The sequence below is a fragment of the Sminthopsis crassicaudata genome, chromosome 2 (assembly GCF_048593235.1).
Source record: "Sminthopsis crassicaudata isolate SCR6 chromosome 2, ASM4859323v1, whole genome shotgun sequence".
In the NCBI taxonomy this organism is placed as follows: domain Eukaryota; kingdom Metazoa; phylum Chordata; class Mammalia; order Dasyuromorphia; family Dasyuridae; genus Sminthopsis; species Sminthopsis crassicaudata.
In genome coordinates, this window is record NC_133618.1 from 275,360,437 (window position 1) to 275,374,268 (window position 13,832).

Below are 13,832 nucleotides of genomic sequence, written 5' to 3' on the forward strand. Positions count from 1 at the left end.
AGAGACTTACATCAACTGATGCTGAGTGAAATGAGTAGAACTAGGAGATCACTATACACTTCAACAATGATACTGTATGAGGATGTATTCTGATGGAAGTGGATATCTTCAACATAGAGAAGATCTAATCCAATTCCAATTGATCAATGATGGACAGAATCAGCTAGACCCAGAAAAGAAACACCGGGAAATGAGTGTAAACTGTGAGCACTTTTTTTTGTTTTTCTTCCCAGATTATTTTTACCCTCTGAATACAATCCTTCCTTTGCAACAACAACAACAACAAAATTCAGTTCTGCACATATATATTGTACCTAGGATATACTATAAGATATTTAATATGTAAGGGAATGCCTGCCATCTAGGGGAGGGGGTGGAGGGAAGGAGGGGAAAAATTCAGAACAGAAGGGAATACAAGGGATAATGTTGTAAAAAACAAAAAACAAAAAACAAAAAACCCTATGCATATGTATTGTCACAAAAAAAAGTTATAATTATAAAATTAATTAAAAAAAAAAAAGAACTGGACATATTTAACCTAGGTAGGTGGGAGGAAGAGCAGGAGAAAAATTTGGAACATAAGGTCATTTGCCAGGGTGAATGTTGAAAACTATCTTTCCGTATATTTTTGAAAATAAAAAACTATTAAAGTTTTTTTTTAAATATTGAATGTTTAAAATAAAGAGAAGAAAAAAAACGATTCCTGCCTGACAGGAGGTTACAATCTAACGGCAGAGACAATATTCAAAGAAACCTAGTTCTTTGGCCCTACAAGGGTGAAGCTCCACTTAGCAACTGCTCCGTTAGAGCCGAGAGAAGCCCGCCTCCCTCCATCCGAAGGGAGGGACTCCGCCCCTCCCGCCCCCTCGCCCTCCGTCTAAGCGGAGGAGAGCCCCGCCCCACGCAATGTAGCGTCAGGACCTGAGCCCTCCTCCCGCACCTCATCGGACTTCGGCTCCAGGCTGCTGCGTAGCGGGAACCGGCCCTCTGCAGTCACGAGCCCCAGACCTCAGCTTGGCAGTTGGCGACATGGACGACAGGATTGATAATCTCTCCGTGGTGGTGCACGGACCCGGGGACCTGCGCTTGGTAAAGCAAGAAGGGAGGCGGTGGTGGGGATCCCACTCCCTCTGATCCCTGAGCCTCCTCTCCCTAACACTCCTGGGCCCAGCACCGGCCCCTTGGCTTTCCCTGAAAACATTTCCCCGTCAGATTCTGTCTCTCCACCCCTGCCTCTCATCCAGCCCCAGAGATCTCCCCTCCACCAAGTGCCCGATTCAGCCCAGAAGTGTTCCCTCAGCCCCCCTCAACTTAGGCACACTCAATTTAGGGTCTAAGGCCTTTGGGATTGGGAAAACGGGGGGGGGGGGCAGAGTCACTCTCCCCCATGCTGACTGTAGGTGCACCCACAGGTGCATTTGCACCTCCCAGAGCGATACCAAGGAAAACAGATGAGGTTATCCCCAAGATCCCTGGCCCGTCCTTCTCTAAACACTTGATTGTCTCCTGGCCTCTAGTACTCCACTCAGTTTTCATACCCTGAACAAGGTCCCCCACTGTGGGTCATTATGGGTCGGTGGGTTCCCTCTACAGCCAATTCTGTCTTAATTCTTTCACTATTCCCTTTTCTTTGGATTTTTTCTTTTTCTACTTCTCTTGGGACTTTCCAAAGAACATTTTCTCATTCTCATTCCTTCTCCCCGGTGCTTGATTTGCTTACTGGGTATTTGTCCTTTTAGGCCCATTCCAGTCTCCCAGGCTCCTAGCTACCTTTGTTTCCCTGTCTCTGGGTGCTAAAGATCGAGCAACTGCCCATCAGCTAAACTTAGGCCAATCCTCCCTTCACTTGAGCTCAGGTTGCTCAAGATCAGCAATCATTCAGATCAGAGGGGGAAAACTCTTTTTAGCACTTTAAGGTTTACAAAATCCTCTTCCCATAACTTAACTCATTGAAACAAGTTCAAGAGACAGTGGTCTCTTGCCAGTAAGTGTCATTCCAGACTGAGAATCCAGATGTCTTTTACCTAAGTGCTTTTTAACTATGCCCCACTCTTTCCCTTAGTGCCTTTTGTGCCTTTGAAGAAAATAATCACATTTTGATTTTAAAGAAAAATTTAGAGTTTGTTGTATCAAACCCCAGATTGTCTTTTTAGGGCTTCAGTTTCCACTTTGAATCTGGACTCATGTGATCTAAGGTCATTTGCAGCGCTAACAACTTACTGTTTTGTGATTAATAATTAGAGAGATGTTCCTTGAGATATTGGTATAGAGAGAAATAAAGTGTCCCCAGGGTAAGTGGTCAAACTAGTTCTTTACTGAATTCACAGCCAACATCATCATTGACCCATAGTGTCCAGTACCCTGCCATCTCAACCTTGTGTTAGATGCATTGTGGTATGGTGGATGGAACATTGGACTTGGAATCAAGATAACATAAATTCCATTTCACCTTAGAACTTGGAAAAGTCACTAAACATCTCTGCCTCAGTTTCCCCATCTGTAAGATCAGGAGGTTAGATTATCTGATGGCCTTTTAAGTTTCCATCTAGCTCTGAATCTCAGGTTCCATATTCTAACTGATAATATTGTTTTAATATTTTGTTTTTCCCCTATTAACATGTAAAAACATTTTAACATTCATTTAAAAAAAAATTGAGCTCCAAATTCCCTCTCTTCCTTTCCCTACATACTCTTTGAGAAGACAAGCAATTTGATACTGGTTTAACATGTGCAGTCATGGAAAACATTTCTATATTAGTTATATTGTGAAAGAAAACACAGATCTGATACTATATTCACAAAGAAGAGAGTTTGATATTCACTTATCTTTCCCTCCTCACTCCCCCCTCCCCCTCCCCAATAGTCCTTCAGCTTTGAAGGCAGAGATTAATACCACTATAGTTACTTTGCCACCTTTCTTCTAGAACAAAGCAGAAGAGTATGAGGATGGGCTGTGTAGGATACAATTCTAGAATGAACTTTTGTATCTAAATAAATGTGAGACAGGCAACTTTGTAAATAGGGAAGACCTGAATAGAGAGTCCCATCCTTTAGACATCTACTTATCCTAAACAGTGCATTGAGAAAGATTCTCAATAGGAATTCCTTACAGTTATGAAGAATCATTTGGTTATGCAAAATGTAGAGATCAACATTTCATGGAACACCTGAGTTTTTAGTGAGAAGTATCGAAAGAAAGGCTGGATTTGGGAATGAGAACGCCAGATTTTGGATCTTTCTTCTGTTAATTACCTGCGTAACTTTTGGGCCATTCACGTCATCTCTCAGGCTCTGTTTCCTCATCTGTAAAAACAAGCCACTTGGATTAGATAATCTCTTCTATCTGTCTCTGGAATCTTCTGTTCTCAAGCTGGTTTCGGTGGTGGTGGTTTGCCCTTCATTCTTGAAGAGCACAGTGAGATGCAAGTGAATTGGATTTAAGTGAGGGAGGGCTGTGCAAGTCACTGCCTCACTTTCCCCTCCAGAGACAAATACCTGGAGATACTCCTGAAGGAGTTGACTGAGAAACACACAAAGAATTTATAAACAAGACCCAGAGAAGAGATCCAATCGGAAGCTCAAGGCCAGTGTTGTAAACACAACCACAAATTAGATATTAGTCCCATTGGTTTCCCTTCCTACATGAAACAAAGAAGGCTTCAGGACCAAAAGAGGATGGATGGGCAGGGGCAAAATGTTGGGAAACAGGCCCAAAGGCTTCTGGAGACGTGGGCAAAACAGATAGAGTCAAGCAGTTTACAAAGAGGTTTCATTTCACATAGAGGCTGGGAAAAGCCTATCTAATTTAAAATGTAGAACTTTTAAATCTATAAGATTATTATCTGCAGTAGCCAGAATTCCTACACCAATAAAATCACAGGTTGGTGATCTTAATAGCTGTGAGAAAATCTTAGACTTAAGAGAGATTTTTAAACATTATCTAGTTATTTTTCCCCTTTTTATTTTGAGGAACATTCTGGCCTGGTAGCTTAGGGCTGGCCTTGGGAATCAGGACAGCCAAGGTTTTTGCTCTATTTATTGACATATACTAACTAAGAAAGTGTCTAAATGTCTCATTGCCCCAGGCTACTGTTTAAATTACAGATTAATTTTTCCTTTACCTTAGCAAAGGTCCATATAGCCAGTGAAATAATAATAATAATGATTATGGCAACAATAAAGTGACTAGCCTTTATGTATCTCAAATGAGATATTTGTAAAAATGAGGACAGCCAATGAAAGTGCCTGAATTTGGAAGATGAGTGTCATGTAGTAAGAACAGAAAGGAGTCCAGTATCACTGGAATGAAGAATACATGTGGGATGGAAGTATGATGTGTAAGACAACTGGAAAGGTAGGTGGTGGTGGTGGGATAGGGTTATGAAAGAGTTTGAACATAAAATAGGATTTTGTGTTTAATCCTGAGGACAATAGGGAGCCACTGGAGTTTATTGAGTGAAGTCTTAGAAAGATCACTTTGATAGCTCAGAGGAAGATGGATTGGAGTGGAGAGGGACTTTTGGCAGGTGTAATCAGCAGGTTATTTCAGTAGTCCAGTCTCAAGGAGGCAAGGGCTTTGTACTAGGAGAGAAGACTATGTTGTAGAAACATAATAAGGGTAAAATCAACAGGACTTGGCAACAAATTGGATTTAGGATATGAGAGAGAGTGAGGAATCAAGGATGACATTTGGGTTTCAAGCCTGGGGGATGGTTGAGCCCTTCATAGTAAGAGCAAAGTTTGGAAGGGGAGAGATGAGTTTAGTTTCAGACAAGACATGTTGAATTTATGTTGTCTACAGAATATCTAGTGGGAGATATGCAATAGGCAATTGGATGAAAGGTAGATGGGAATATGGAATTCAGAGTTTAGATCTGAAAAAGTAGATTTGAAAATCATTGAATCGGTGAGAACTGATAACATCATCAAGAGAAACAGGGAAAAGAGAAGGGCCCATGATAGAACCCAATAGAACAATCATGATTGTCGGGCTTGACCTGGATGCAGGTCCAATAGAGAATCCTAGGGAGTGGTCATATGGGCAGGAGGAGAACCAGAAATTTTAACCAAACCAAAAATTTTGGGAGAAAAAAGTATCATGGAGAAGAGAGTGATAGACAAAAAGGTTACCCAGAGGATGAGAATGAGGGTTGAGAAAAGGCTATTGGATCTGGCAATTAAGTATCATTGGTAATTTTGGAGATAGTTCCAGTTGAATGGTGAGATTGGAAGCAAGATTTTAGGATCAAAGACAGGTGAGAGAAGAGGAAGAGAAGGTATTTGTTGAAGACAGCTTTCTCAGGGAGTGTAACTACAAAAGACAGGAGAGCTATGGAATGATAGTTTTTGGGGATGGAAGGATCAAGTGAGGTGTTTTGAGGATGGGTAGATGGACATACTTATTGGCAGTATAGAAGTAGCTACTGGACAGGGAGAGAAGATATTTTAGAGAATGGGGATAATAGAGGAGGAGGTTTGCTGGAAGAGATGGCATAGAACGGGATAATTTGTGTAGATAGAGGCATTGAGTTTTAGCAAATAGAAGCACATCTTTTGTGAGACAGGTGAAAAAAAGAGATAGTGGTAGAAGGTATTGGGTGATTTGAGCTACAGAGGAGAAAATGTAGCTTTCAAAGAATGTATTCTCCCCCCCCCCCAATAAAATATGTAGTATTCCTCAAGGTCCTAAGATCCTCCAGGAGAGTAATTCTTTTCCATCATGGTCCATTTGATTGCAGGTTGACTGAAAAACAACTGAATAACAACAACAACAACAAAATCACAACACTAAATTCAGAGGCAGGATAGAAGATAAAAAAAGTTTAATTATCAGCTCATGTGCCTTTGCTAGGTAACTAGCAGATCTGCAGAAAAAAAGAAGATGTACTTACATGTAGGGTTTCATACAGCTTTCACATTACAGATAGCAAAAAACTTACTATGTAAGGCTGTTCATCTATTTTCCTTATTTGGGAGGTAAAATAATGACAAGATTGGGTGGTTTGCTTGAGATTCAAGCTTCGGTTATAGTTTATTAACCTTGTCTCTTGAATCACCTAAAATCGTGGCTGTTCTGTTGGGGATTTTTTTCTCTGTAGTTGGTGTCATCAGATCATCTTGGTGTGGAGCTGGAAATACAGTTTAAGACTAATTTTTTTTCCTAGCAAAAGATGTTTCCCCCCCCCCAAAAAAATCATAGCATACAGGTTTTATTTCTTTCTTTCATAATTCTTAGCTGAGAGGGTGGGGGAGGTTTGGGATACTTGAAAAGAGATGAAAAGGTTTGGAAGTGTCTCTGTGAGGGCCCAGTTGAAACTGAATAATATAAATTTGTAATGGAGCCAGTTAGGATTGTTGCATAATTTTTGCCACCTTCATTCAGTAGTACATGTGTAGAAATAAAGATTATGGATGATGGGAGTGATCCAAGGCTGAGGTGTGGCAGGATATAATTGATATGATAAGAAGACCAGGGACTCTAGAGGAATATAGAGATGAACCTGTTCACCAAGAGGTCAAGTTGGGGGGGGGGGGAATTGTGCTAATACAGGAGTGACAGATTAGAAGAGATTTGAGAACTCAAGAGATTGGAGGTCACAGTGTGAACAAAGCAGGGCTTGGTATTGGCAAGTAGTAGACTAGAATAAGAGAAATTCAGAGTTTATGAACATGGAGGGGATATATTTATTTATGCATAGTCCTTATATTTGAGAGAGGTGAGGGGTTTGAGTATTAATACGTATGTTGAAGTGCCCTAGAATTGAGGTAGGAAGTGGGGGAAGAGATAAAAATGGTGAGCCAGTTGTTGAATAATTGAGGAGGTTAGAATGTCCCCTGGGGTCTGTGGACAAAACAGTTATCAAGATTTTGACTGGGTAATAAATGGGGATTGTGTCAACTATAAAGAAGAAATTCCTGAGTGGTAGAGGCAGGGGCAGCTAGGTGGTGCAGTGGATAGAGCACCAGCTCTGAAGTCAGGAGGACCTGAGTTCAAATGTAGCTTAACACTTGCTAATTATGTGACCCTGGGCAAATCAGTTAACCTCAAATAGGGGAGGGGTAGGTGTAGTGAGAGAGACAACCTGCAAACAATGATATTATAAATAAGTTATATCCAGGATAAAATGGAAATAATCAAGAGAGAAAGCACTAGAATTAAGAGATAGGAAAAGGCTTCCTGTAGAAGATGGGATTTTAACTGAGGGAAATGGGGATGGAAATGAAAAGGGAAAGTATCCCATAAAAATGCCTGGAGTGGGAGATAGAGTGATTATTAGTTATTTTCAAGCAAATAATGATTTAACAGAAAGAAAGGGTAAGGGAGCAAGGGGAAAAAGGTTAAGTTGATGTATGTGGAGGCAATTATGTAGGGAAAACAGCAAGAATAGATTGAATTGTAAAAGAAAAAGTGAGGAACACGGAACCCATTGGGTTTATTGATATTTTATTTAACTCTTAAAAACACAGCAAGGTAAGAGATAATGTCCAAACATTTAAAGTGATTGAAGTGTCTAACCATAAATTTAATCTAATGAGTAGCCTCTAGGCTCACATGGTATCTGGGGAAGGAGAGATTTTTAACAAGGTACAATTAGAGGAGCAGCATGGATGCTTTTTTTTTTGGGGGGGGGGGGAAATATGGAAGACAGCATGAAAATAGAGAAGTATGGACATTGGCTTAGCTGACTCCAAGGAGGTTTTTTTTCCCCCTTCAATAGTATTTTATTTTATTTTTCAATGTTCATTTATTTTTCTTTTTAAAAAAAAATTAATAACTTTTTATTTTCAAAATACATGTAAAGATAGTTTTAAACATTTACCCTTGCAAAAGGTTGTGGTCCAAATCTTTCTTTCTCCTCTAAATAGCAAGTAATCCAATATAATCAACATCTATTTTTCTTAAGATTTTGTGTTCATTTCTTCCCTTCTCTCCCCTTCCCCAAAACAGCAAGCAGTCTGATATATGTTAAACTTGTACAGTCCTTTTGGACATATTTCCCTATTTGTTATGTTGTGTAAGAAAAACCAGACCAAAAGGGGAAAAAAAAAATTGAGAAAGAAAAAGCAAAGGTGACAAAAAAAAATTATGTTTCAATCCACATTCAATCCACAATTCATAGTCAATGTCTGGATGTGGATAGTGTTTTCTATCACAAGTTTTTTGGAATTGTATTAAATCATCACATTGCTGAAAAGAACCAAGTCTATCATAGTTGATCACATAATTTTGTTGCCATATGCAGTGATCTCCTGGTTCTGCTCATTTTACTCTGCATCAGTTCATGTAAGTCTCTCCAGACCTCTCAGAAATCCTCCTGCTGGTCATTTCTTACAGAACGATAATATTCCAGAGCATTCATATACCACAGTTTACTCAGCAACCCAACAGTTTTTAGCACACACTACGCAGACTGTAACATAATTCAGAGATGAAAATCTATGGACAAATGATAGCAAGGAATGTAGAAAATCTTATCCTCTACTTTCAGGTATTATATACCATAGAGGGGTTATTATTAAATATACTGGTTTTAGAGTCAGTTTAAATTTGCCTTGGATGCTTCTCTTTACCTATATGATCTTGGACCCCCCCAAAAAAACCCCTTCATTTTTCTTATCTGTCAAGGGGATTGGATTACATGCCATCTGCTCTGAATCTTCATCATAAACTTTGGTTTTGTAATCAACAATATAGGACAAATTAAAAAGGAGCAGTTTTAGTTTGCAGTTCATAAAAATTAGTAGCAGTTTATATTTATTCTTTATGATTAGAAAGTACTTCATGTGCACTGTTTAACTAGAGATATGTTTTATCTCATTTAAATAGAAATTCTATGTATACTTTAGGGTTACAAAACATTTTGTGTTTAGTGTTACATTTTGATCCACATAATCATCATTCTGGGATGTAGTTATTTTCCTCATTTTATAAATAAGTTGCATGGACTTTTTAAAGTCAGACAGCTGGTAATAATAACTCCTACTTATTTAGTGAGTCATTTATGATATTTATTGTTGTAATGATAATGACTGATGTGGTTTGAGGACCAACATGATGTAGTTGATGTAGACACCAGTTGATGGTAGTTACCAAAAGTTGAGGTCTGGTCATGTGAAGAATTCACATGGCCATTCTCTTTGGCAAAAGGTGGATTTATTTAGGGGAATGGGTTATAGACAAAATGAAGGGATGCAATAGATACTGGGAATGTTAAATATGAAATAGAGTTGGAAGAGCATAGAAAGGGGTTTTCCTAAAAGGGACATAGCACCCTGAAAAAACAAGTTAGCTATAAGGAGGAGAAGTGGGGTCTAGAAGGATAGGGGGAGATACCACATGCCGTTGGGGATAGGAGGGGTAAGGAGAAAGACACTGCAAGGCAGAGTGCTATGGCAGCCATGGATGGGAAAATTTAATTTCTGGGACATGACTGGGAGTTCTGGCAGGGCACGGCAATGTGAGACTGCTGGAGACCCCTCAGAGGGTGGGCATCCGAGGTCTGCCATAAATTATATTTCAGACTAGATGACCTCCCTAGAGGGTGGGACTATGGAGCTAAACTGACCTCTGTCAGACCTTCTCCCTACCTGCCAACCACACTTAACACTGAAGACCTCTCTTCAATAACCCACATTTATTTAAGGTTTAAGAAAACACTTCCCTTCCTAACAATCCTGTGAGGATGGTTGTTAATGCAGTTATTCTTATCCCTACTTTATAGATGAGGAAAGCAAGGTTCAATTAGATTAAGTGACAGGGAAGTTGGTGGTTTAGTGGGAAGTGCCCTGGATTTCCAGTCAGATTTTTGATCCTAGAACTGGTTGTGCTCCAAGGGTAAATTACTTCTCTCTGGGCTTCTTGTTTCCTCATCAGAAGAATAAGGGGATTCCTAAAGCCATCTCTAAACTTTGATTCTTGGTTTATGAGTAATGCATCTGACTTTGGAATGGTTAATAGATTATCTAATTTTTTTTAAACTAAGAAGAAAATTATATAGTTAATCTTAAGATAATAGAATTGTACTTTTTTTCATTGCAATGGTGGAGAACTGTGGTATAGTTGATTGTTGATTGGTTTTGCTTTTTCCCTCTTTTTTGTTACAAAGGATATCTCTGGCTAGGGAAAGAAGAAGGAATATATTCAGAAATGAATAATGCAGCAACAATAAAACATCAATAACAATTTTAAAAATTAAAACATTTGTTTTAGAAAAATCCAAAATAACCATGAGTTGTATTAATTTAATTAATTATTTACATTCATATTTTATTGCAAAAGGGAAGTCAGGATTATGTAAAGATTGTGCATGAACTCTGAACGGTGGCTCAGTTTAGGGTTTGGCTGACAGCCTGTTTTTCTCCTGTGTCTTCCACTGAACCATGGGATTAGAATTTCAAAGGATAACCGTTAATATGTAATAGGATTATACTTGCAATTAATCTGAGTCCAGGGGTCCTGTTGATTAGCCTAGGCCTGTTACCAGAAATACCTAAAAATTTAATATTTTATTTTCATTCCTCCAAAAAAGGGGGAAAACAGTTTCTTCCAGATTGAGCCATGAGCACTGGACATCATACTCAGCCCTTTACTCCAGTCAAATTTCCAGTCAAAATCAACCAAGCTGAAGCCTTCAGATAGGATTTCAAGTATAAGGTTGTGAATTCCTTCTGTCTGAAAAGCCAGTAGAATTGCTTCCTGTTTGACCTGATTTTGAGAATGCTTCTTCCTTTTTTCTATACCCTTGCTGCTGTTGGTGAAATGCATTTCTATTGTTTGTCGAACTTTGTAGAAATCCTATTTATTATATTAATTTCAAAGGAAATTGGAACCTAGATCTGAAACTTCTGTCTCTGCTCTCCACCTTTGGGCAAGTTGATTCTTTGCTTTCTTTGCATCTTAATTAAAATCTTGTCTCCTATAAGAAAGAAGCCTTTTTCAAGTCTTCTTCATTTTAATGTTTTCCCTTTGAGGCTGCCTGCAGTTTACTTATTTGTAGGAAGTTTACATGTTGTTTCCCTCTTTAGATTGTGAGTTCCTTAAAATCTGGAGCTGTCCTTTCTTTTTCCTGAGGTGATTAATAAATATTTGTTTACTAGAAAACCTATTTTGGCCTTGGTAACTACCTAAGTTATCACTTTGAGAGGCTCTGGACTGTTATTATATTGTTTAGTCAGTCAACTAGCATTCTGGACTCACTAAGTGCAGAGCCCCATGAGACCTTCTTTTCCCCCAAAAGAAGTTTCTGCCCTCAAGGAGTTTATATTCTCCTGGTGGGATGTTGCTTATTCATAAGTAAATTCAGAATATATGCAAAATAAATATGGAGTGATTGTGTATATTTGGAATTTGGAATGGAGAGGAGCTTCACTGATGACTTTCGGAATTCAGAACGAAGTGACCTTTAAAATGAACTTGATAGACAATTTGGGGTTCTCAAAGGTGGGGATGTGATCCAGGAATGGTTCCAACTTATTTGAAGGTTGATCATAGAATATTGTGTACTGGGAATATTGACCACAAGAGAAAAGGGAAATAATTTTGTGTGAACAGTTTTGAGGAATAGGCTGGAGCCAGGTTGCAAATAGGCTTTTTTTATTTAAAAATTTTTTGCAAATATGTTTTAAATGACAAAGATGGAAGTTAGTATCATTGGATTATAATGCCGGAGAAATTGAGGCAAGATAGAGATTAGAGAGTTTTAAATATTTTATTAATTGGAGAGTTTGATTGACTGGACAGGACTCTTGTCTCAAAATATCCTGTCGTGAATGTGAGTTCTCAATGACATGTATACACACATGGCTCAGCTACAGGGGTAGACCAAGGCAGGGGCGGAGTCAGAACATTGAAACTAGGAAGATGTCAATGAGATATCCCAGATGATCTTATCTTTTGGAATATTTAGAGAGGGGTAGTGCCGTAAATTCTTTAGAACAGAAAGAGTTAGGAGCCAGGAAGTCTGATCTCCCCCTTATCTTGAATTTTACATTAATAATTTATAACCTTAGAGCAAGTCTTAATGAACTTGGGGGGGAAGGGTTGCAACTAAGGGTATTGAAGTAGAATAGTTAAGGAAACTGAGGCAGAACAATAGTCAGGACAATTAAAGAGAACTGTGGCACAATAGGATCTTACTGGGAACTGATGAGGTGCAAATGATGAGGTTAGTGGTAGTGAAGAGGTGCAAAAATTGGGGTGGAGAATCTCCTCAGGTCTGCACAGGTCCAATGCGAAAGAATTCACAAAGCAGAAATCTATGGCAAAGAGGGAATTTTATTGTTCACTAAGAAGGATGTTTTCTTAGAGGGCAAAACTCTTCATTAGGAATTTGGCAAAGGTTAACACTGAGAAGAGAATATCTTCAGAGCGGGCAAAAGTCCTGGCAGGCAGCTTTGCAAAGAAGAGAGCTTTCTTAGCAAGCATAATCCTGTTTCGGACTTCTGCAAGATTCAGGATTCAGAGTTGTCTTTTATTAGCCATATGAGGCTTGAGTTTCAATGCCCCAGATCTAGATTTCCAGTTGAAAAGAGATGACTTATTTTGGAGTTTTGAGCCACTCAATAAGGACTATCAGGCCGAGACCACTTAGCTTGGGGAGGGTTTTGTCTGGGAAAAGTATGCTTTTCCCAGGGGAGAGCCTGGGACCCCCCCTCCCCCAATCACCAGTCTTTTACAGATTAAAGGGGATACAGTTTCAGGATTCACCCCCATTAGAACCATTAGGACCATTAGAACTTTTTAAGACTTTTATTACTATCTTTTGGATTTGCATTGCCTAGATTTCTTCCCTTTATCCTTTCCCCTTCTAGAGAGTTGCCCCTTAAAACAAAAAATTAAAAGAATAGAAAGAGAAAAAAATCACTAAAATAAATATATTAGAAAAAATTTGAGGTTAGATGCAATATGCCACACCCATGGAAAGGAGGAATTGGAAATGTCTTTTCATATTTCTTCTTGGGGCCACAGTTAGTCTTTATAATTTTATGACTTTTGTTTCAAATTGCTTTGTGGTTGTTCTTTTTATTTACATTATCATTCCATTGAAATTGCTCTCTTCAAAGCTATTAATGATCTCTTAGTTGCCAAATCCAATGGCCTTTTTTTCAGCCATCAGAGACTTTGGCATCAACCTTTTGATAAGGTTCAGCACAGGGCAGAGAGTTGTGGGAACCCCCTTCTGGTGGCGCAGGTCCTTCATAAGTGAATTAACAAACCCAAAAAATTAAACTGGCAAAAGAAGCTTATTGGCACTGGTAAGTCAGCTTTTGCAGGCTGACTTTTTTAGTGGCAAGGTCCCGACAGAGAAGTAAAGGTCTAGCAGAGAAGTCCTGGCAGAAAGAGAGAGAAAGTTCTTAGCAGAGAAGTCTCCTAGCAGAGAAATCCTGACAGAAAGGTAAAGAGGGGAATGGTCCTGTTAGGGAAATGTGTGAGAGAGACAAACAGAGGTCAGTGCTGAAAAGCACTGAAAAGCAGTGAGCAGAGAGTCCTCTCGGGTGGCTATGCCAAGGGAAGACCTTGGCCTGGCATGATTCCTGCTGGGCCTCTGCAAGGAGTTGAGCCCAGTTGCCTCTTTTTATAACTGAAACTTTGGCTAAAGGCTGGGGCAGTTTGAGTTGAAATCAGACAGAGATCTTGGAGAATTGAATGAGCAGGCCTAGACTAATCTTCAACTCAATAGAGAGCAGGATCAGTGGTGAGTGTTATCAATAGGGGTGTGTCGGTATGCTCCATGATAACGGAATGAAACTACTTGTCTTGATTATCCTGGGGCGGGTCTTTTGCAAAGGGAAGGGTTCAAGGAGAATCTCAAGCAGTTTCTACCTCAAGGCCC

At 39.3% G+C, this 13,832-nt stretch overlaps 1 protein-coding gene across 1 annotated transcript in view; it reads left to right on the forward strand.

The window, feature by feature from the left end:
• Positions 1 to 875: 875 nt before the first annotated feature.
• The window catches only part of SORD (sorbitol dehydrogenase), a 57,894-nt gene continuing 44,937 nt past the window's right edge, over positions 876 to 13,832 (forward strand). The window contains exon 1 of the mRNA XM_074289511.1: positions 876 to 1,089. Coding sequence (XP_074145612.1) covers positions 1,030 to 1,089 — 60 coding nt within the window. The 5' untranslated portion in view covers positions 876 to 1,029. The remainder of the gene's footprint in view (positions 1,090 to 13,832) is intronic.